General features: G+C 31.8%; 1 protein-coding gene across 3 annotated transcripts in view; it reads left to right on the forward strand.

Moving 5' to 3' along the window:
• Window positions 1-20200, forward strand: part of Bruce (BIR repeat containing ubiquitin-conjugating enzyme) — a 265772-nt gene extending 245572 nt beyond the window's left edge. For all 3 annotated transcript variants that reach the window (XM_075366104.1, XM_075366105.1, XM_075366106.1), the window contains 8 exons: window positions 415-604; window positions 1904-2078; window positions 4533-4662; window positions 8081-8301; window positions 8932-9171; window positions 10301-10489; window positions 15756-15890; window positions 18988-20200. In XM_075366104.1, the coding sequence (XP_075222219.1) occupies window positions 415-604; window positions 1904-2078; window positions 4533-4662; window positions 8081-8301; window positions 8932-9171; window positions 10301-10489; window positions 15756-15890; window positions 18988-19188 (1481 nt within the window). In that variant the 3' untranslated portion in view covers window positions 19189-20200. The remainder of the gene's footprint in view (window positions 1-414; window positions 605-1903; window positions 2079-4532; window positions 4663-8080; window positions 8302-8931; window positions 9172-10300; window positions 10490-15755; window positions 15891-18987) is intronic.
• Window positions 20201-26137: the final 5937 nt, after the last annotated feature.

A 26137-nucleotide genomic window follows, 5' to 3' on the forward strand; every position in this document is an offset into this window, starting at 1 on the left:
TAATGGATTTAAATGTTACCATTGTCAGAGATTGGCATCAGAAATTCAGAGGACATATAGATACACACATGGTGAAGAAGTAAGTTGATACTTAATAATGACTTGGATCAAAAGAACAAAAAGGCTATTTTTTACAATTTCTGTATAAGCCTGAGTTTGTTACAGTGTTAACTTATCTTTTTCCTAGATGAAGATCTAACTGACTCTGAAACTGCTGAGCAGCTAATGCATACCATGATTGAAGAGTTCTTTGATGAGAGTCTGCATAAATTTATTTCACAGTAAAGTAAATACACTAGTGATTTGCATATATATATATATATGCAATAGAAATTTTTTAATAATCTTTGTACTTTAAATATTTAAATTACTTTACACCTTTACTTTAAAACTGTCAATTTTTTCTCATTTCAGTTCTTGATATGGCAAGACACATTCCACTCTATAGAGCTGTACTACAGTTATTGAGGGCAATGGCCCAGAACACACAACTTGTTTCCTTATTGTTACCTCAAAAGGCTTCGGTTTCTGCTAATGATTTATCTATTGTTTGTCTTCTTACTAAAATGAAATCATGTGTCGATACTTACGCTCATCGTTTAAAGTAATTATTTATTATTTTTTATATAATTTAATTAATATTACTTTTTAATTATTTATAAATTTAATATATTATTTACTAATTTTATTAGCCTGATTACAGACGATTTGGTTCTTTCAGAGTTGGCCATAAGTGTTTTTTTAATGAGAACTAAATAGTGTATGTATAAAAAAAAATTTTTATCAGTCATCTTTACTACATATTAGATGTTAAAAATAGCTGTAGCTCAGGTGTCGGTACAGCAATAGAAAACACTTTCTAACACTTAGAGATCCATAATATTTTATATATATAAAATTAAATATCTCAATTGATAGGTATTAGATATAAGATGTACGTATCTTTGTAAAAGTAATATTAAAATGTTGTATGTTACATCATCTAAAATGTTCTTTTATTTACATAAGTTATCTCTAAAAAAGAAATGTTGAATTCTGCTAAACCAATACTTCAGAAATGTTTTCGTACAAAAATAGTGGGCGATGGAAAATTCTGATTGCATTTTTGAATTCAGTATAAAAAGTTTTATACAATTTACTAAGTTTATTAGTGTAATTTATTTGTGGGAACACCAAAGCAAAATGAGAACTAATTTTTTCAAGTTGTAGTATTAAACTGTTACAGTGGATTTTCACCCAGTTAATTAATTTTTTAAATTACATAATAAAATATTAGCCTCATTTGTAAAAAATTCATTGTTTTATTGATTTTGTGTTTATATTAACAAATTATTTATTCAATTGAAATTTCTTTTAGCATAGTACAGATTCAAATAAATTTTTCTTTTCATTATTTTTTAGGAATGTTATTAATTTCCATTTATTCAACAAAAACATTTTAAATGCATTTTCATTCAATAAAATCAATTTATTTATTTGGGAACAAAAAGTTACCTATTTATAAAAAGTTAAAATTGATTAGAAGTTTTAATATAAGACTACACAGAAAATATGGAAATAATGTTTCGAGATTGTAGTAAAAACTATGTTCTTTATTATTATAATAGTGTTCTTTAATATAAAATAATATCTGAATTATATAAATTAACAATAAAATACTATTTGCTTAAAAATACTTTTTAAGTGATACAAGTATATTTTTGAATGAGCTTACACATTCAATATTAAACAGTAAACATTGTACATTGAATTTGATGCAATAAGACAATTGTTTTTTTTGGCTTGATGAATTAATTCATTAATTCACTTCAACATTTTTGAAGCTTGCAGGTGGAAATATGTAAATTATCTTTGTATTGAATAGGTTGTTTCTGATTATAAATTTTATTCTCTTCAATTTCAGGAACAATAAAGTAAAAGGACATAGGAAAAATAGTAGGACTGGTGGAAATTGTAGCAGTAATAGTGGTAATAATAGTAACAATAATAATAGTAACAAAATGCAAGAGGAGATGGAATCTGATGAAGGTCTTGCATTGCTTATCCCTGATATACAAGAAACCGCTTACCTAGTCCAGGTAATATCAGCATTATTATATGTGTTTCTCTATTACAATAACTATTTTTTATTTGTTCTATATTACATTTTTTATTTTGCCAATACTTTTTATTATGTTTTCTATTTTATTATTTGCCATTGAAAAAAAGTATTGTAAAGAGATTATGTATAACTGTGAGTGTACTGTAATCTTTTGTATTGTAAGAAAAAATTTTACATCAGTTCAGAAAGAAGAGTAAAACCATCTTGAATCAAACAACTTATTTTATCAAAGGGCTATGTTATTTTACTTTCACCATATTTAATAATTTATCAGCATTTACAAGGTCTTCATACCAATTAATTAAATAGAGAGAAAATATTTTCTTTACAGAACCTGTTTTTAATTAATATTAATTTAAATAGTACATTTCAAAATTTAAATTGGCTCATCTATTTTGCACAATTGGATTAACCTGTAACTATCCATTGTATAAATCGTTTGGTCATGACAATTATCAAAGTTAACTTGTAACAATGATAATGCTTTCTGTACATGTCATCATGAATACTTATAATTTTCACGCATGCGTGAACACACACACACACAATATGATGATATATGTATTTTATTAATTTCTATTGTGTGACTGTCCTGTACAATTTTTTCTAATTGTTTGATTTTCACTATGTTAAGTTTTTCTTAAATTATGTCATTTGATGGGCATCCCTTTACAATTCTGATAATATTAACTTGCATTTTAATCCCTTGTATGATAATATTTAGAAGAACTTGCTTCATATTTCCTATAAATTTAATAAAACTTTTTGGATCATATTTTATACTATTTAATTAAAATTTTATTAATATTTTTCACAATCTCTAACAGTCATTCACAATCTCATTCTGTTGCTCATATTTGTCTGGTTGTAATGACCTCTCTGGTCCTTCATCTTAAAAAGAAGGAAAAAATAACATTTTCCTTGGTTTACCTAGTTTCTTTTTATTTGCAAACAAATGAAGTAGCATACTGTTATGCTTAATGATTTATAAATTAACTGTTAAGTACTAATCTAAAATATTTAATTATTAGAATAGGCATTGAATTTCATCACTTTGATCCACAGTAAGTAAAACAATGAAAGAATATAACAGCACAGATATATGCTTGCCTTTGGCTCATGAAATATAGTATATAAGTTACTGAAAGAATCTGAATGAAAGTAAGTGATTGATTTAAATGACCATCCCATCCTCTTACAGAGCTATTCAATATAAACTGAACTGGTTAGTGATTTAATTGAATAACTAATTGCTAACTGGTTAATGGTGCTGTTCACTACATACAGCTACTTAGTAATGAAAATTTGGACAGTCGAATGAAGACAATTTTTTATTTATTCATTTCACAAAAAAAAAAACACCTGCAGACTGTTCACATAACATTAATAGAGCTCCTACAGACTTACTGTAAATTTATTGCTTTCAATTTCATGTTGAAGCAGCCTTGCAAATGATTGTTCCTGCCATTCAACAGCGAAATACAAACTTGAGAGAATTAATTTGAAATAATTCATGCCAGATAGATGTTTCTAGGTTCCTGAAGTAGCTAGGAGACTGGGAAACCTAGTTCCTTGGAACTGGTATGTGATACATTACTGAGTTACTAACAGGTAGTTCAGTATGCAGCATTTCATTTAATTACATTGGAAGTGACAAGTAGCTAAGTAGTAACCAACTGGCTGCAGATACATGGCCAGCTTTGAACAGAAAATCTTCCAGATGGGAGGCAGAAGTGCTGCTTACTGTTGATACTTAAATGAGTGCATATAATATAATGTATAATGTGGGTGTATGTATTTAATAATGGACAATATTTACCCCAAAAACAGAATAACGGTTTAGTTTATTACGCCTGCCTTATTTAATAGAAGAGTATTTTAAGGTTTCCATTACTATTATTAGTTTATATATATTAAAAATACGTGTTTTTACATTTTTCTTTATTTCAAGTTGTTTGATTATTAACCCTTGCTGATAAATGTAATAAATGTAATACCTGAAAAAATGACAAGCCTGACTGAGATTCAGACTTAGAACCAATCATTTGAATAAAAGATAGGACTATTACAATATGTGGACCCTGTTACAAATAAGATTCACTCAAATTATTAATCCCTGTTTCTAAACATATTTAGTCAAAACAGATATATGCATAGCGCAGTGCATACAGTTAAACATATTTACGTGTGTATTTTTAAATCAGTGTAGCATGGTTGATGTCAAGGGTACCATTGAAAGTGTTCCTGTAAAGTGAATTAGATTTAATAAAATTTAATTCATTCTATTTTTGGTGGTTTAAACATAGATAGAATTTCAATAATGCTATATAAGTTATGGAAAAGTTATATAGAGTCATTTAGAAGAAATATTTTGAGTGAATTTTAAATTGAGATGATTAATTTCTTTAAAAAAAAATACTTTGTTTTTCAGGTGGCAACAGACAGACTTACTTATGATGGTGATACTGATGGTGAAAGTACTAGTCATGCAGAAGTAGATTACCCTATGAAAAGATCACTTGATGAGCGATATTTAGAAGTTATGAAAGCACTTCAATTTGGTAAGTTACATCAGTGTAAATTATTTACTTAGTAATCCTATTCAATCTATATTGGCTGAATATTTCTTTCCTAATAAATCTTTTATTCATTTTTTCCTAATTTTTTTATTTTTACACTAGTTTTAGTTTATTGTTTGTATTATTATAGGGGGTTTTCTGTACAACTTATTTTCTTTTGCACCACTACTTGTAAACATTATGTTTATGAACTTTGTGTATTCCTTTATTCATAATCTCCCAAAAATTCAATTTTTTTTACATAATATAAATGGTGTGCCATATATTTTTACCATCCAATAATAAACTTCCTTTGTTTTCATTAGAGATTTTATTTTGAAAATTGATTACTTTTAAATTTTATTTTGAGTTTACGTAATATTAAATTATTAACAGCATCTTTTCATCATTGATTTTAATTTTGGAAATAAGAAAAAATCGTCATGGTGAAGGAACCATGTGTTGTCTCATCACAACTTTAGTCTCTTGCGGAATTTTTTTCATGTAACCATTGTAAATGCCTTGATATTATACGTGGTTCACTGTTTCACCTTGAGGGTGTGGGTGTGCGTGTGCGCGCGCATATATTATTATTATTATTATTATTATTATTATTATTATTATTATTATCATCATCATCATCATCTTTATCTTTTATCACCACACAGGATTGCTTTAGTTAGGCCATTATCCATGTCTCTTTGATGGGACTGTTTGAATCTTCCAGTTCTCCCGGTATGTTTTCATACATTCCAATTTTTGTGCTATTTCTAATGTTGAAAATGTTCGTGTTGTGAGTTTTTTCTTGTGAGTGTGAAGCAAGTGTTTTTGTTCTTTAATTTTATCTAATCTGTGGTGTCTGCTGGTGTAATGCCAATTTCCTACAAGTCCTTATTTCTCTGATCCATCTGCATCCTGTCTTGGTGTTTGTCAAGTCAAGATTGTACTGTACTAGCTGTTCGTCTTGAATCTTTTGCATGCTCATGATATGTCCAAAGAATCCTAGTCTTCTCCATACGTGGTATCATTGGTGGGTTTTAAATCTTTTTTACATGACTTTGTTGGGCACAATTCACCATTGCCTGTCTTTCTGGTACTTTTTACTGATTTTCTTTTAATTTTCTGGAGTCTGTCTGTCTGTTTATTTGTTCAGGTGGAAGAGTGTTTTTGCTGCATCAGTGGCTTCTAGTTTTATAACTGTTGTAGTATTATATTTTTATATTTTTATTGTAAGTGTACCAGGTTAATTTGAGCTTCAGCTAGTTTGTTTCTTCTTTTTTGGATTGTGGTTTTTTCATTTAGGTTGTTTGTTACTTCTCCGAGGCACTTAAATTGGGTTACTAATTTGATTTTATTACTGTTTATGTTTACTTCTTTTAATCATGTTGGTTTTTGGAACATAATTTTTATTTTTTTTAATGATACTTTGAGGCCAATTTTATTTGCAATGTTTTAAGTTCTAATATTTTGATTTAGCTTTGTCGATGTCATCTGCTAGCTTTGCCAAATTGTTGGTGAAAATTGAAGACAGTTTGTTTTGATTTTTCAGCCTGTTTTTAATTTTGGGGGCATTTTTTAAGCCATTCCCTCATTACCATTTCTATATGGCAGTTGAATAACAGCAGTGAGATCCTATTACGTTAGTGCAGTCCTGTTTTGATTTCAAATGGTTCTGAGAGCTCGCCTCTGAATTTTACCTTTGACTTAGTGTTTGTGAGGGTCAGTTTTATCATGTTTATTAATTTGGTATGTAGTCCGAGATGTCTTAGAATTTTTAGCAGGGATTCTCTGCGGATGCAGTCTAAGCTTTCTTGAAATCTACCAATGTCATCACCATGTTTCTGATTCTTTTCCTGTTGTAATCCATTATTAGCTTGAGACTCATGGTCTGGTCTGGATAGCTCCTCCAGGGTTTGATACCTCTCTGATATCTCCTAGTTCTTTATTAAGTTGTAAACCAATCTTTTTGAGGATGATTCTTGAAAGAACTTTGTATAATGTTTCTAGGAGAGAGATTCCCCTGTAATTGTTAGGACAATTACAGGGGTCTGTTTTTGTCCCCTTATTTGTGTAGTGAATGGATGAGGGGTTTTGTCCATTGTTCTGGTAGTTCTTCTTTGTTTCAGATGTTGACAAGCTGTTAATGAAGGACAATTTTTGCTGATCTTCCTGCATGTTTCTAGGTCTCTACAAAAGTCTGATCTTCTCATGCTGCTTTATAATTCTTCATCTTACTCAGTGACTGGTAGACTTCTTTTATTGTGGGAGGGTTGATGTTTTCTGCTGGTGTTGTTATTGGGGTGTTTGTGTTGAAGTTTAGGAATTCTGTCGGTTCTTCACAATTTAGGAATTTGTTGAAATATTTAGCTAGGATTTCCATGTTGTCTATATTGTTATGGGCCAGTTTATCATTCTTTATTGGTTGGGTAGGGGGGGGTTAGTATTTTTGGAGCTAATTTCTGAAGGTTTTAAAGTAGTCTATTGACTGTGTTTTATTGAATCCTATTAACTTCAGTGTGTCTTTATGGTGTGGTCTTTTTATTTTCCTTAGGGTTTGGGTGGTTTCTTTTCTTTGTTTTACTAGATTCTGGAACATGTTTGTAATTTTTAAGATAGCTGAAATAGTCATGCTTGATGTCTTTTCTTCACTGTGTCGTCACATTTGCTGTTCCACCATTGATGTTTTTTATAGGATTTATTGGAACTAAATCTTCTGTAATTTGTTTAAGGTTATTGACTCGATTTTTGAGTTTATCTGTGGTTATTTTTTTTGTTGCCTTTTGGTAATTTTCATTCTGATTAATTGGGTATGGTCCATTTTTCTTTTAGTTTTAGGGGGCTTTGTTTTTTGCTTTCTTTGGGGAGTGAACTTAATTTTAATTTTGATTGCATAGTGAACTGAGCCTGTGTCTACTGCTCGGAGGACTTATACTTTGTAGATCTCTTTGAGGTGGTGTTTGTCCATGTAGACATGATCTAGTTGCCATTATGCCCCATTATTATATTATTGACGTTATAAAAACTACAAAAATAATGAATTAGCTTTATCTAGTATAGCACACCATCTGATAAAACAATAAACATTCTGTTTCTGATATTAACATAAATTTAGAAATTTCAGAGATTAATAAAGATGACATAAAATTAAATAAATATATTAGAAAAGTAATATTACATATATAAATACAAACAAAATTTCAATGTTTTGTTTTTTCTTTCAATATACTTCAACAATTCATTAATTAACTTTGGTGCTCAATCTTGATTTCACAATTTTAAAACATTTTTTTGTTACCTTAAAATGTTTATTGTAAAATCTTTCATGACAGTACTAAGTTTCATTATAGTTATAATAGGCAATTAAAGATATATAGTTATCATTATATTCAGTATATTATTTATCAATTTAATTGTGTTTCAGATACATACGAGATGATAACTGAAAATAGTGATGGTAGCGGTTACCAATTTGTCGTGTCGTATCATTTTGAATCTAATGTTAAAAGTGGAGGTGAAAGGTGTCACCCGTCACGTATGAAAAGGCTAGCTCAAGAGACTGTTACCTTATCTACTTCACTGCCTTTGTCGTATAGTAGCTCTGTATTTGTTCGCTGTGATACTGATCGTTTGGATATAATGAAGGTATACTATTTAACAGCTTAGTATTAAATTGTCTTTTATATATTAGCATGCAATGTTACAAGGACTATTCCAAAACTGACAGTTGCCGTAGCAAAATGGCATACTAGCCTCTGACTACTTATATAATCTCAGTATGATATCGTCTGTTCTATGCAGTGCTAGGTAAAGCCAGTAGTCGGTATGATATGGAAGAAGTTATTGTAATTTTTGCAGCTGAAGTGAGCAGTATTATTTTTATTGCCAGCAGAAAGGTAAAGTGTGCTTTTTGTTACTTGTACTTATACTTCTAGAAGATATTTTTCCCTTTATTTGATGACTGCAAGGAATGCCTATATGTAGTTGTAAAAATAATATGTATATTTAATAAGAAGATTAACTATTACAAGAAATTATTGCAGACTTAATGGGTTATTGTTTGGAAGTTGATTGTCTAAACTGTCTAACTACAGTTAGACAGTTTACATTGTCATTTGATGTTATCGCCTTATAACAGAAAGTATAACTCTTAATAAAATAATTTTAAGTGTCATCTTAATTTGTTACTATTTTGCTATGTGATTCCTAGATATATAATTTGAATATAAGGCAAAAGTGTTTAATAATTAAAGAATTTATGACTGCTTGTTATAGGTTTTAATTACTGGTCCAGCAGAAACACCTTACGCTAATGGATGTTTTGAACTAGATGTTTATTTTCCTCCAGATTATCCAAACTCTCCTATGCTAATAAATCTAGAAACAACTGGACACCATACAATAAGATTCAATCCAAACCTTTACAATGATGGTAAAGTTTGTCTCAGTGTATTAAACACATGGCACGGTCGACCAGAAGAGAAGTGGAACGCACATACGTCTAGTTTCTTACAGGTTTGTTTTATTCTTTGTCGTTACTTCTTTTTAAACTTATTACTTGGATATTTTGAATAAGTGCTGTTATTTTTTACTGTTGATGTATTTTCTTGTTAAAGTCAAGGTACTTTGCAAATTTAAATGAGTGAATGAGCGATGAAAGTAATCTACCAATTCAGACAGGCATATTTTTATCTCCTATCTCTCTTTCTCTCAATCTCACTCAATTTTCTCTTTCTCTTGTTGCATGAAACAACAGAACTCGAGCTCCTTTATAAACATATATGAACATGTACTATTCTTATATGTATTTTTGGCATTAAATGTGCTATTTTTAAATTTCAACCTTCTCTGGAAGGTACTACCCCGATGTATCAATAGAAATTTCTAGAAAGACAGTCTCCCCTAATCTTTGATTGAGAACCTGAATGAGATTTCAAAATCTGGAGAGTGAATAGTCTGAATTACTTTTATATGGATTTGAATACTAGATCACGGATACTGGTGTTCTTTGGTGGTTGGGTTTCAATTAACCACACATCTCAGGAATGGTTGAACTGAGACTGTACAAAACTACATTTCATTTACACTCATACATATCATGCTCATTCATCCTCTGAAGTAATACCTGAATGATAATTTCCAAATGCTAAACAGGAAAAAAGGAGAGTAAACATGATAGAAGTAAAACATCTTCTATATAGTTTTGAAATGTACTTATGAGTTATTATGGTTCATTATACAATTTTCATTATGAGTAGCCTTATATCTCAAGTTCTGTATAATTCCATTTAACTAAAACATTGTATTGTATTTTAATATTTTTGTATTTGATTATTTTGTACTGCAGAAGGGAGTGGGATCATGAAACTTAAACCCTAAGACTCAGCCTATGAACTTATCTTAAAGGTTGTGAAACCTATGTCAGTGGGAGGTTTCACAAGAACTCAACCGGTCATACAGTGTACCATGCTTGATGGCACACCACCCAGTAAAATTTTATTGCCTATGAAGTCAAGAAACCTGATTTTTTTTTCACTCATTCTGTTGTATTTTTTTCTGTTTGTTGTCCTATATTGTAACAAAATTTGTTTGTGAGTTGTGTGTAGTTAATGTTCTACTGATCTTAAAATGTTTCATTTTTCAGGTTTTAGTTTCAATACAGTCACTAATATTAGTGCCAGAACCTTATTTTAATGAACCAGGATATGAAAGATCAAGAGGTACACCTTCCGGTGACCAAAGCTCTAGAGAATACAATTCAAATATATGTCAAGCTACTGTAAAATGGGCAATGTTGGAACAGTTACGAAATCCATCTCCATGCTTTAAGCAGGTAATTATATTTATTTCAATACAATTGTGTTTAAATGGATGGAATGTTTTTTTAAAAAAGGGTGATTTTTCTGGTCAAATAGTATGCTAGAATTTAATTTACTGATCAAAATTGAGTAAACTGTTCTTAAGATATAAAGAAGATTTTATTGATTTATAGTTTTCATTGATAGTGGAGTTTTGTAATTTTTGTTGTTTATGTGTACTTTATATAATTGTAATTTTCTATGTCTAATTTAGGTAGTGTTTATAAACTGTTAAGATGCATCTTTATTTTATCCAATTTTATTTTCATGTTTGATTCATTCAACAAAATTCAGTAAAAAAAAACTGATGTTGTACACCACATACTTCCTTGTATACCTATTAAATTACTTATACACATTTTTTCCTTCACTTCATTTAAACTTATTTCATTTGAAAGTGAGATATGACACTCCAATTCTTTAATAAAGTGGACTGTTGCACAAATCCATTGTGGTGGACACCACATTGCATCACCATTTTTTGTGATGTCTGCATCAGCATTTTATATTACTTAGTAGATATCTGGTGTAAGTGAGAATGTGATACATTCAAAACCGTGCACACGTCAGTTCTGATCCGACTTCATATACATATATTTTTTTATTTCATCAATAACATCAGATTTTTTCATATATATTTTTTTTGTACTGTTATTACTGAATTATTATTTATTTTTACTTTTTTTTTACTGTCAGAGGTTAATATTATTTATAAGTCAATATATCTAAATTTAAAAAAAAAGAAGTTAAAAAAATATGTGTATGAAGTCAGATTTGAATAGATTTGCCTTCCCCTTGCAAGATCCAAATATTTCATTAATTAAAATTTTATTTGGCTATAACTCTGGAACCAATGAAAATAAGTATCACTTTTGATATATTGTTGAAAAGCTCTTCTCAATGAGAGCTTATTACTTCAGTTAAGAAAAAGTCCAAAATCCATATGTTTCAAAATTGAAACATTGTTGAAAATAGAAACATTTTGTTATTCTGCACAGTAAGCAGTTCTGAGCTGGATGGTGAGGTGTGGGGGTGTTAATGTTTGGTGTGTTAGAGAGGGGTAACTAGCTTGGTTAGCTCCTCTGCTCTGTTCTGTTGTCAGTATAGCCATGAGTGAGCAAGAGGTTCTGTCATCTGTTGCACAGCATAAAACAACCATAAAGTTTTTAACTAATGAAGGCATTAAACCCACTGGAATTTTAACTCTTAAAGGTACAGTTTGGGGGTGCTACACTGTCCCAGAACCAAGTGTATATGTGGGCCAGACAATTGTCAGGATTCCTAGCTTTTGGGGATTCCAGGTAATGAATGTGCAGATTCTGCTGCTGAAGACGCATGCAGTCAACCATCCTTCACTACCTATGTTACTACATCCAACTTTATTAACTATGTCAAACATGCTCTTCGTGCGAGGTGGAAAGACAACTGGATTGCCACAATCAACAACAAACTTCACTATTTCAAAGATTCTGTGTTGCCATGGGATTCCTCCCACAGGAAAATTCACAGAGAGGAAGTGGTCCTCTGCTGATTGTGGATGGGACATCTGAGAGCTACACACGGGTACCTAATGTCAGCAGAAAGTGCACCAATATGCATATGATGCAAATGCCGCTTGACTATGCGCCATATCCTTGTGCATTGCATACATTATGCGGCCTTGCATCGTAAATTTAAATTGCCCAGGAGTTTTTGTCACATCCTGGGCAATAACAAAGACGTTTTGGACCAAGACTTTTTATTTCTCCAATGTATTAGTGTTTGCATACTTTTTAATAGTGTTCTTGACATTTTATTCTTTGTACAGTAATTGCATATTTTGTATTTTAACTTTGTTTTGTCTTTGTTTTTAGTTTTTTAGTTTGAGTGTAACTTTGTTTTTAAATTTCTACTTTACGTTTTTATCTTTGTTTTAATTTTATTGTTGCCTTATTAGATTTTGTATTTTCTTTTTATATTTCACATTTTTGTTTTCTGGGTGATGTTAACAAAAAAATGTTTTTCGTCCCCAAAAAAAATCTTGGTCTTAGAAAAATTAGTGCCAAGTTCCAAATTTGGTGACTGAAAATCAAAAACAGGTCGGGTTGGAGATCTGTGAGAGACTTCTGATTTGATTTCAGCAAGAAGGAATGTTTTTTTTTGAGGCCCATCATCACATATAATAGTCGGGTCAATCATTAAACTCTAGAATCAAAAATGGTGACTAAGGAGTGGTGATAGAAGGATAAGGTCGCCTAATGAAGGCCAAAACCAGTCTCAGCTGGAAAAGTTCTTGCAATGATTTTTTTTTGCTCAAGGGGAGTTTTACTTTTGATTCTTTCCACAATAAATGAACAGTGAGTGCAGCTTACTATTGCTAGCTGCTACAAGAAACAAAAGATGGGGTATGCACATTAGAGATGTCATCCTTCTCTATGACAACGCCAGGTTGCATATCATGATTTAGACAAGGGATAAATTGGAAAAAATGCACTGGGAAACCCTCAACCACCTACACAACAGTCCAGATTTGTTCTCTTTGTGACTATTTTTTTTTGTTTATGCTCTTGAAACAATCGCTAGGAGGGGAACAATTAAAAAACAATGAAGATGTGGAGGAGCACATGCGAAATGGGTTGACAACTACTCGTCCTCTAACTTTTTATAAACAAGGTGTTTACGCTATTGCGTAAAGTTGCGTTATTTCCAATGAATTCAAAGCTAGGGTTGGGTCTTGTTGTTTGTTACAGGCTTGGTAAATTTATTACTCTGTTTCGTATTGGGCTTGTCATATGTGTATCTGTTTGATTAAATTTGTTTGGTTTATTCGAGACCTGGCGTCAGTCAGACGGGTGGCTCTGTCATCTTATTAGTGGCCGCGTGTTCATTTCACGCATTATTTATCGCCTTTTTCAGACACCCTTTTCCATCCTTCCCATTCTAATACATGCACACATCTCTTGTTTTTTTACACACACTCTCCTGTCCACTGCCTAGGTTTGCTTCCCCCCTACTTCTCACTACACCACCATTTTGGCATTCTAGTCCTGACTTTCACGTTGTGCGGATCCACAAGGCTGATCCTCCAGCCTTGGAGGAGCTTGTAATTGTCTCTCTTGTATAATGTTTAAATACTTTCATCGTATTCATACTCATAAACGTTGTGGTCATTCTCTCTTGTTCTACTCGTCAGTGTTTTTGTGATTTTACAAATTTCTATGTTCATTTTGCCTCGTTTCCTCGATAAGTTAATTCTTCAAATTCAGTATATTACGTCTCTGTTGAAAGCGTTTCAATTACTACAAACTGCCAATTCTATCGACGCCGAATCTTCTCCCGATGCTGATTACATTTTCATCGATCCAAACTCGTTGCTACATATCTGAGATGCTACGTATTGTTCTAAACAATACGTAGCATCGTATCTTCGATGAAATCGTAAACTTCTAAACCACGTTTCACCTCTGTATTTTTGATACGCCATTGTAGACTTCGCCTAGGATTAACTATGTATTCATGTGTACTTTCATTCACGAGTTCATCTTTTGCTAATATTTATGTGTGATAAAGGCAAGTTCAAATTATTCATTATTATTTATATTTAACAGTTATGTTATTAGTAAAATCAGTGAAATGCTCAATTTATTGTACTCTATGAATTTGAAATTCAAGATTTGCTTCTACAACCATTTCTTCACTCAAGTATAGCCATGCAAGGTGGCTTAGATATAGGTTATGTTATTATTCCTCACGTGTAACAGTTTCTATGTGCTGTTAATGCCAGCTTTTGTTATTTTCAAATCTACTTGTAATTTAAACACTACTTCAGAATTATAAAACATGTGTGTGACATATTTCATATATTATTATTGATAACTATAGTTAATTATATTTCGGGTTGTTCATCAAAAGTTTATGTTGAAACGTCAGTTACTGAGTAAATTACCTTTACTTGAAATGTTTATTGTAATTAACTCTATCATTCATCTAATGTTATTTGTTAATCGCAGAGATTAATTCTTATCTAATTCATGTACTGAATTCATATTACGTTTCTTATTTTAATCTAAAAATTATTTCTCCTGAGGTGAAGTCGTAATTGTGGACTTCTCTGTAATTGATATTGTAATTTGTTCTAGTAATATTTAATGTTTTTGTATGCTATCCTGTAGTTTGATTAATAATGTATTTTAGTTATTTAAACTGTTTTTAGACACGTATTTTTTAATGCAATAATTGTAAAAAAGGTGTTTTATATTCCTTTGAGTTTCAGGCTTTGTTTAATTGTAGATTCTCAAAACTATTACTTGAAATATGTATTTTTTTATGTATTTATCATGTATTATTATTACTGTTATGCTGATTTCAGCTGATATTTCTTATATAGAATTAAGTTATGTTGTTTCATAATTTCTTTTAATTTTTTAAGCTTATGATTTAACATAAGTTTAGTATTTCTTTCTAATTAAAGTCCAATTTCTTTTGGCAAATACGAGCTGTGTATCATTTTTATTTTTTGTTAACTTTACCCAACACAAGGAATATTAAAGCTTCCAAATTGTGCAAAAATGTGTAGATTGTTCAAGAAACTATATAGAGAAACGAATTGTACAGAGTTATGAATTGTGTATATTGTTAATCAGTAAATTAAAAAAAAATTACAGTTTATAATAGATTCACTCTTGTAATATATGTATAACATATGTATGCGAGATAATACATTTTTTTAGAATTAATTTGTTTTAACTAGATAAATATACAAAATGATATTTGTAAATACATATGTCATTTTGTATTAATTTACTATTTATCATTGTCAAGAATGGTTTATCAGCTTTTTTATCAGTAAATTTCACTTTATATCATTATTAATATTAATTACTCAATAAAATGTAAAGTGGATACTTTGTATAAATTCTAAAAAGGCATTCGATGGTATTGAAGATTGGATTAGTATTATAACAATTTTGTGGTAATGTGCAGATATTAGTAGAATGCTTTACCAAAATAAACAATTTTTCTTGAGTCTTCATAGTAATATTATTAATAAAAAGAAGCTGCTGATGTTTGTGCTTGTTCTCTGTTGACAATCCTGTTCTGTATTTTTTCTTCATTATTTTCTGCTTATGTTACACTTAATGAAATTTAACTAGTTTTTTTTTCAGTAACCTATTTAGTTAAAATAGCAACTCTGTTTTAGTTGCTAAAATTTTTTATATGTTTTATTTTTAATTATTGTGTTAATCTTTTAAATTTAATTAGGTTATACAAACACATTTCTGGATGAAAAGAAAAGAAATTAAAAAACAGATTGAAGGTTGGATAGCAGATATGGAGAGTCAGTCTGGTGATAGACGCACAGGGCGTACTATCTCCCTAAATACAATAGCTTTAAAGGTAATTACAGCAGTTAATTGAATTACTCTTGATGTATTTTATTAAATGGTTAAATTTGTTTCGCCTTCTTTTATGTCTTTTCTTCAGTAAATTTTCTGGAAGATACATAAATAAATGTTATTCCTAGTTAATTACTAGTATACCATGTTGCCCATGTAAAAAAATATTTAATTGTTAATTTTATTTGAGCAGCGACTGTTTTGCAGCTGAATGTGAATATAACACTTATACTTTACACATAAATTTATGACAAAATCTTTGTGCTGATCTGCTATTAGTTTAATGCATTTAAAGATAATGCTAATAAAAATTAACTATATGAATAGGAAGAAAACTGAATTATGAATTGTACTGAAAGGAGAAGTTTAATTATTAGGTAAATTTTGTTTACTGTGCTGGTTTACAGTTAGTTCTCCTCTGTTTATTTATATTTATTTCTTAAATGTGTATACGAGGTATGTTCAAAAAATATGTAGACTAACGTCATAAAACGTAAATACGTAATACGTATTTACGTATTTAATACATAATACGTAAATGTACTTTATTTAGAAGTTACTTGTCTGGGTCCCTTCAAAGTACTCTCCTCCCCGATGCACACACTTATCCCAACGGTGTTACCACTTTTGGAAACAGTCCTGGAATGTTTCTTTTGTGATGCTCTTCAGTTCCTTTGCAGCATTTGCCTCAGTCTCAGGAATCGTCTCAAATCTTCTTCCTTTCAACGGTCTTTTGAGTTTGGGGAACAAGAAGAAGTCACAAGGAGTGAGTTCAGGTGAGTATGGTGGGAGGGAAAGAACAGTGATCAAGTGTTTGGCCAAAAACTCGCCAGTTTTGAGGGCTGAATGGGCTGGAGCGTTGTTGTGGAAAAAACCAGTCACCACTCTTCCACATTTCTGGCCTTTTCCGATGGATAGCATCCCGCAGACGTTCGAAAAATTCAATGTAGTAAGTCTGGTTCACTGTGGAGCCTTGAGGGAGGTACTCGTGGTGGACTATGCCCTAAGCATAAAAAAAACTGTCAACATCACCTTCACATTGGAACGAACTTGGCAAGCTTTTTTTGTCTGGCAGATGTTTCACTCACGCACTGGGACGATTGAACCTTTGTTTTGATCACCCAAGATTCATCACCTGTTATGATCCTTGGCAAGAACTTTTAATCTTCTGAACGTTCAAGCAATTCTTGACAAGCATGGATGCGATGGGCTTTTTCGTCGTCTGTCATCAGATATGGAACAAATTTCACAGCAATGTGGTGCATCTTCAATTTTTCAGTCAAAATCTCGAAATATGATCCAACTGATATCCCACACTCTTCAGCAAGCTCTCTGATGGTCAGACGTCAATTTGCCCAAACCAGAGCAATTGATTTTGTCTACGTGTTAGTTGTCAGTTGACGTGGAAGGACGTCCAGGACATTCATTGTCTTTAAAATCGACTGACGACCATCTTTAAAACGTCCATGCCACTGAAAACATGTTGCATACTTCATAGCAACGTTGCTGTAAGCCGTCTTGAGCATATCAAAAGTTTCACTCGCAGATTTTCCAAGTTTCACACAAAATTTCACAACTCTTTGCTTGTTCAAGTCACTCATTCTAAAATCCGCCAAACAAAAAAAAACATTTCACATAGCTAAGCAACCAATAATGATATTTACAATCAAAAAACTGTGTTGTAATCAGCTCTGATCTGTACGAACATGGCAATGCCAAGTGGATTTGACTGGAACCAACTGGACCTGAGCAATTCAAACAGTCTACATATTTCTTGTTCAGACCTTGTATTTCTTAGTACCTAATGACCATAGTAGTTGGTTCTGCTTAAAGTATGAATGGGCAGGTGTACATATGTATATGTTTTGCCATATAGCCAGTACGATGAAGTATCTTTAAATTTACCTCATGATACTGCTTTTGGTGTTTACAACTGCATGAAGTACTTGACTGTTAAAAAAATTTTGTGAATGCATTTATGATTTTTTTATCAAATTTTTTTAAATACTTGTATTTAGCTAATTGTAGTTATTCATTTGTTCATAGTGTTCTGCCATTAGGGCAGGTCCTGCCACGGCTGCTGCTCTCTAGCTTGTTCTATCTTTTGCTAACCTGTATTTCAGCATATTTTCTCTTTTCCATAATCCCATCCATCATTTGAAATCTTCCTTTCCTTCCATTCACCAGGCCATTAATTCTAGTTTGGCATTCATTATTTTTTCCCCCGGTTGAAATGACCTACCTATCTTGTTCAACATAAAAATTAAGATAAAGAACTTATAACAATTTCTTCGATGTTATTATTTTTTTTCTTTTTGAGGGCTTTTTACTGTAATTTTACTTTAGCTTATTGTAATTTTGTTTGCATGGCCTCCTTCACACGATCTCAAATTGTTTGTGTTATTTTATACTTAAAAAAAAGTTCACAAGTTCTAGTTACATTTAATTTCTTTTGACCATGAGCTGTTAGCCGTGAAAGGAAACTTAGATGTTAAAAGTTTTATCATGTTTGAACAATGTTTAAATGCTTAATCAAAAGCTACATGTGTGAAAAAATGGTTTGAAAATGTAGAAAAAGTCTACTTTTTTTTTTTTAATTATAAAATGAGGTATCATTAAAACCATTTAGTAGAAAACATAAAACTTCCATTTAGTAGTATAGAAACTTAAATTCAAGATGGAGACCAAAACATCTTAATTCCAAACATCTTAAGTTCGTTTATATGCTACTTAATTAAATTGAATTTATTTACTGCTTGAAAATCATGTAAATATTTTTTATGACTAGTAACATTATTACGCATAGTTTTAGTGTAGTCTTTTTAGCAATTAAAACCTAGATTGCTTACATATTAAAATAAAACTTTATTCTTTTAAAAGAAATTTACTGACATAAAACATTTGATTATACTTTCCCTCATTTACATGGAATATTACAAAAGTCCAGTGAGAAATTTTTTAATTGGAAATTTATTTATTTTTGAATAAATGCACCTTTTAAAATACATAAGGAGGAATAATCTATTACATTATATAGAGTATAATCAATATAAATATTATGTCCATTGTAGTAAATTAGTGGTCTTACAATTTTACAGAGACATTATCATCAGCTGTGCGATGAGTTGAACAAATTAAAAGCGCCTCCTGGCCTCGAAGATCTAGCAGATCCAGAACCTTTATCACCTGCACCGTCTGCCCCGGTATCGGCATGGCCTCAACAAGAAACTTCTCCAAGTGTAGACCTTGAAACGGAAATCCAAATGGAAAAACTAGTATCAGAAGTTTGTGAATCGTAATCGGTTGAATGTATGAAATGGTGATAATTTATGATAGTCACAGTACCCACTTTTATATATTATAAATAAATAGACTATATGTAAAGTTTATATTTTAAATTAATCATGTTATAATTTTTTGAGTGTTGTTAATTTTTAAGTACCTGAATCAAAATTTGTTTACAATAATAATAATTATTTTTATTATTATTATGAATATGATGATGATAATTATGAAAAGTGGGTCTATTTTGTGACGTTAAATGACAGCGAAAGTTGTAATAATTTAAAGTAAAGTAACCGTCTTGGTTGTAGAAAGATACAGTTTTTAATGTGATACCTTAAATGGTTATATTAACCGATATTAAACGACTGAACATTTGAATATCTGAAATTTCATTGGACTGTTTCAGTTCAAATTATTATATTTATAATAATCAACTAACCAATTTTTAAATCTCTTACTGCGAAGAAAGCACTTCCTTTAATGAATTGCATTGAATTTGTTACTAATGATCATATTAATTGCATTGAGATATATTTTATCTGTTATCCTATGTTTTTAAATATGTTTTCCATTTTTTATACAGTAATTACATTATGATTATTTTATTATTTTAATATGTCTTAATACTCTTTTTTTGTAATATGGTATAATTTTTTTTTCTTTTTTTCACTATAAAATTAATTTACAGTTACATGTTTTTGTCATACTATGTAATCCTATTAGGTAGGCAGAAGTAATGAAAGTTCAGTGTACTGAAACTGAATGAGTTGACTGTGGTCGTTAATATCTGTTGTATTATTAAAGATTCATGAAAAAGATGCTTATATAAAGAAAAGGTGTAGTTAGTAGTCTTATTACTATTATAATTATTATATTAAAAAAAAAAAAAAATGTATATGATGTGATGTTTAATTTTGTAAAATATGTATATTTTGGCATCATTTAATGCCTGTATATTGTATACATATATGCCTGTGCCGGACTCGTTTTAAGTTCAATAAAGATTAAAAATATCTTTTTTAATAAGCTTTTATTTCTTCAATGTAACATTTAAATTGATCTGTTTGGCTTGTAAACGTATATTGTTAGACGAGACTACCAATATGAAAACTGGCTCATCCGTTCTCTGATAATTTAAACAGATTCGCCACGTATCATGTTAGATTTTACTCAAAAGAATAATTCATGGTTCTTTTCTATAAGTTTGTGAATGCCAGTACCTTGCGCCGTTATATTTTTCTTGTTGTATTTGTGTTGCTCCCATTAACTACAATTGAATTAATTAAAATGGAATTGTGAGCTTCATTCATTCTCCAGTAAATAGCCCAATCGATATAGTTTCTTATGTTACAAACATGGCTGACTGTAGTTGATAAGCACTTGGGTATATGTGTGTGGATATTACTATAAATATAATTTTGCTTTGTAATGTTAATTTAACTAACATCTATATTAGAATCTTTGGATTTCTAAAAATTGTAACAGGTTTTTCTAAAATGTGCGTTTTCGTACATGTTTCATTTTTGGTTAAAAAGAATTGAAGTAGTTTTTAATGTTTTAATAAGAAAATAAAAAAAAGAACTGAAGATTCTGCTGTAAGCAGAAACAATCAATTATATCTATATACCAGGTCTGTTCAAAAAGTAACATTTTTAATTACCTGCTAACGAATATTTAGTGACGTGTGGTTGGCAGCATTGTGTTCTGCATAACATCCTCTGTAATCATATGTTCTTGGATTGTTTATATCTCGTTTAATTTTTGTATTTGAGTGCAATGTGTTTTAAGTGTTATTAGTGATTTTTGTAATGTGTGATTTTCAGGAGTAAAGATATAATGTAAAATTTTGTGTGAAACGGGAAAACTTCCACACAAACTTTTGAAACAAACTTACAGAGATGATGCTCTGGGTTGTACACAATGTTACGAACAGTTTTCCTGATTTAATAAAAGTGGTCGTCAGTCAATCGGAAAATGACTCAACCAGGAAGGCCTTAGACTAAAATTGATGACACCCACGTTCAGAAAATCAGTGATCTGATGCATGTAAATTGCCAATTGACAGTCAGAGAATTTGCAGAAGAGGTTAGCATCTCAGTTGGGTTATGCCATAACATTTTGAGTGAAGAATTATTGACTGAAAATCGCACATTACAAAAATTACTACTAACATTTAAATATGTTACACTCAAATAACAATAACACGAAAACTCTAAATGAGATTGGTTTGCATGGCATTTCTTTTGCCACCACCCCATTTGGTTGCCTTAAATCAGAGGAAGGAGTCTTTCTCTTAAATAAACTACTGATGCTGATTGAACAAAACATTGGCATCACGGGACACCCACATGGTCTGATAATATGGCTCATGCCACATTGACTCTTCACTTATGAGTGGAGCCACATTGACTTCACTTATGATTGGCAATTTTCCCCTTGATAAAGTTCTAGGATGGCCTGAGTTCTGGCCCCCCCAAGACAAACATGATATGTTCCTTCGATTCGAAGGAAACCGAAACAAATATTGGTTCAAGTTAATATTGTTTGAAAGCACCTGGACACTTGTTGTCCTTAAAATTGAAGGAGAGGCATACCATCTCCCCAAGTACTGTATAAATCTATACAAGGACCTTCCCTTAGTTGTGGTGTGCCATTCTTGCTGCCATGCATCCATTGTGAGGAAGCCTTCTATGCAGGTGGGAGATGGACAACTGAATGAAATTTAGAACCGGTGCATTGTGATCACCGTTCTGCTCTGTTACTGGCTCGGCTCGAAACTGCATCCCATATACCTCAGCTTCACTGCCTCTTCGCAACTTCCACATAGCCGCCCGAACTTTTCACCACTTAATCGATTGGGAGAGCCTTTTCCAATACAGTGGTAGCCTCATAGAAGGTTGTTTTAAAAACTCCATTGCATACTATTAAGGCTGTGATGCAGCATAAGAGACCATACTTTTGAAGACACCTTGGTACACCACGTACAAATGACTGCCTGACAGCCCATAATCCTTCCGAGCAATCCTAAGCTTGTGCATTACAGAGATGGTGTCAGCTGCTATTCGCCTAATGTGGTTACTAATCAGTAACTTCTCATCAATCAAAACACCTAGGTACTTAGGAAATTTAACTCTTTAAATTTTGAATGTCTATCCAGCCCTCTGCCATTGACAAGGCCGCTTGCGCCCGATCTTCTAGCTGTGGTCATGAATTACCATGAACTAAAAGGAGACAGTCATCAGTGAATGGCTGGACCATGACCCAATCTGGAATGTCAGTCCCAGAAATCTGTCTAATACAATATTCCACAGCAGTGTACCGAAAATGGAACCCTGCAGGCTTCCCTGGTGATGGACTATTTCACAACCAGGTGTGCATCTTTAAACAGAGCTGTATGGTTAGACAAATAGTCGGACACTACGGCCTGCAGGGCTACAGGAAACATTGCAGCGTTCCAACTCATAGAGGGCAGAACTCCAACACAAGGAAGGAAATGCTGCCTCTATGACTATAAAAATCACCAAAAGATATTTACAGTATGTGCTTTTCACCTTAGCAAGAGCATTTAAGATGCAATCCTTGGTACCAACCCCCCTTTCTTGAAGCCATACTGGCCTCGATTTAGAAGACAGTTCATGTCAATGCATTCCCTTGCTGCAATGCCTTTCAAGCAACTTGCTGATAACTGGTAAGAGGCTGATGGGCGATAACTGCCAACCTCACTCAGATCCTTTCCTGGTTTTAAGAGCACTCTCACCAAAGCCACTTTCCAACACGTTGGAAAGCAACTCCAGCTAAGGCACCCCAAGAACAGCCTGCCAAGTGGCTCTCTCATGACAGACAGCAGATGTTAAAAAATATCTGGGTCAAGTTGATAAATATTCGGTGATGTGCCTTTCTCGGTGCCATTCAAGAAACCACTTGTACTATATCCATGAGATCCACAGCCCGCATGCCAGGGAATGGGTGTTTCACCTGCCCTGATGCCGACTTTTGCTGGAGCATCTGGAAACAGAGTATCCAGGAACACCTGGTAAGTCGTCACAGATGTTAATGTGTGGTCACGACCACCTAACCCACGCTGAACACTAGACAGCATGTGCAATGGCTTTGGCCAGTAACATGTCTTCGCGAGCTGTCAGGGGCTGTGCTGCAACTTGTTCATGGAGTCTTGCCAAAACTTGAGTTTGGCTTCCTTGATGGCATGAACATATTCACTATGGATGTGCCATTAGACATGCAGGCCCTCAGTGCGCTTGTCGTCAATGATAATTCCCATTAGGGGGTGATGCTATTACATTCTACACATGGATCTCACTCTTGTGCGCTGCATGCTCAAGTCAGAGGACCACCACTTTTTCCTGGGCTGCCGCCTGCGGTCAATAGACAGCCTCCCGGAAGCAGAGGTCATGACAGCTCCAGGCATGCTGTGATCAGCAGACTGGCCACTACTCAAGGATCTGTCTATTGGCCGTGGCTGCCGTAGCACCCTTTCATAGTCAGTCTTGATGGCCCAGCCTAATTGTTCAGCCATCAATTTCACCTCCTTGCTATGCTCCATGTGCCATATTATGCATGATCTTTGCCCGGTCTATGTCATGCAACCTGCATTGTTTGCCCCTGACCCAGTGTCCCAACATCAAAGCCTTTCACTAAGATAAAAGGAGTACACTTTACAGGCGTGGTCTTATTGGGGCTGTTAACTGCCCTGTACCCAGTGTGTGTGAGTGTAATACTCCGCAGCAACATAAGTTGACTAACTGCCACCGATTGTTGTACAACTCTGACAATGAGAACGTAGAACACTGCTCTTACTATAAAAGAAACCAATAATGCAATGCAAGTTTGCAGTATGGGGCCAGAGGTCGAGAAGGGAACTAAATGAGATATCAACAATCTAAAAACATGTGCTTACAGAGGAGGTTATGCAGAACACAATGCTGCCAACCACACATTACTAAATATCTCTGTTGGCGTGTAATTAAAAATGATTGGTTATTTTTTGATCAGGTGTCATACATAAATTTACCAGTTATATAGATGTACATTTTTTAGAGGAGTTTGACAACTGTACTGCCTATGATGCAGATATATGGTAATGTTGAAGTAATTGCTTTTGTGAAAGTTTTGGGGACTACTCTTTTCTGAAAAGTCATTGGTATAAAATGGATGGAGATGAAGATAAAATGTATGAAATTCTGAATTCACTTAGAGAGTAGTTGTACACATAATCAGGATACATATTGATTATGGCCATGATCAGTTGTTTTAATGTTTCCATGATGAACAGTGTCCACTGGCAAATTACTGTTTACAATCAGGAAATATCAAAAAACAATTTTCTTTCATTTTTTTCTTACACTGTTTTTAAGTGAAAAACTACATGAAAAATATACATTTTGATTTTGGCTTATGGGCAGTGATAACCCTTCCAATTCTGAAAAAACCTGTTACACATATGAGCACACGACACCTTGCTGTTAGAACGATGTCCTTATCCCTTAGGTCTCTGTTTTAAATTTATCTTGCTTTTCTTTTACTAGAATATATACCCAAATAATCTATTGAATCTTTTACAGTTCACATTTCATACAGCAGATATTACTTTTAATAACATGTAAGCATCCTACATCTTCAACATGAAAATATGGCTTTAAGTAATAAGATTACAGTACAAGATGTTTATTATTATTGTCATGTTTATTTATAAACAAGGCAAATTTATGGGCATTTCTCACACCTATAATTTATGTTCAAAATTTTTATAGAAGTACTACAAATTAAGAAGGTTTAGATAATTTTATATAAAAGATATTTGAACTACTAGTTAAATCTTTTTCTTCAGAAATTGATGTCAGAAATATGACAGTCTTTTTAATTTATGCTTTGCTTATTTCAGGAATAATACTGTAAATACAGTAGTAATATTAATTCCATTTTTTAATTGAAATTTTACTGATCAGTTTGATATATGTTTATTTTTAAAAGTGTTTGTTTCAATTAAAAAAGATTTTAATCAACAGTAAAGTACAGAAGCTGCATTCAAATTATTATGTATATATATTTTTTTCTTAATGTTAATTGGTAAAATTTCAGTGGTGTCAAAAACTAGTAATCAGTGCCAAAAAATCAGGTAATTTTTTGGCAAATGTATTATAAACATGGAAATGTCAAGCAGGATATTTTAATATAAATAAATATATCTTTAATTTAATTAGTAGATAATAATAAAATACATTACTTACAGTAGATCAGTCAGGAATGTGTAGATATACTACTACTTAGATAAAAAAGTAATTTCCTCTGATTTGCCTGGATAGATCAAGAAAAACCATGGTAAAACCTTGATCAGAACAGCATTAAAAACTGTGTAATTAATTATAAAATAAAAAATATATTTAATTTAAGTGTATATTAACTATTTAAAATATAAACACTTACAAAACATTAATGAAAATTATTTGAGCATATTTATTTATGTATTGTATGTGTTGAACAGGGAAAAATCTGGATTTAAAAAAAAATTAATTAGTATTGTTTAAAAATTCATCATCAAATGAAGTAAATAAATTAATTAAAATGGTAGGAAGATGTTTTAAGTAGTTTTATTTATTGAAATAAAACTTAAGTAATTTATTGAAAATGGTAATGAAAACTTTTAATAACTTTCTTGTAAGCCATAGGATTATATTGAGTTAGACGAAAACAGTTCTTTTGTATGGTTTGAAAAGAGGTGGATATATATATATACAGGTGATTCCAAATTGCATGGCAATTTCTTAGGACAATGATTCCCAAACTGTGCACTGCGGCGCCCCAGAAAGCTGCAGCCTCTTCACAAGGGTACCGTGAAAAATATTGTAAAAGCTTCATAATTAATTGAACCAAGACATTTATAATTATTAATTTAATGTTAATAAAGTAAAAAAATAATGAAGAATACATGAATTTTATTTATTTTTA

Source organism: Lycorma delicatula, chromosome 5 (assembly GCF_047948215.1).
Source record: "Lycorma delicatula isolate Av1 chromosome 5, ASM4794821v1, whole genome shotgun sequence".
NCBI lineage: Eukaryota > Metazoa > Arthropoda > Insecta > Hemiptera > Fulgoridae > Lycorma > Lycorma delicatula.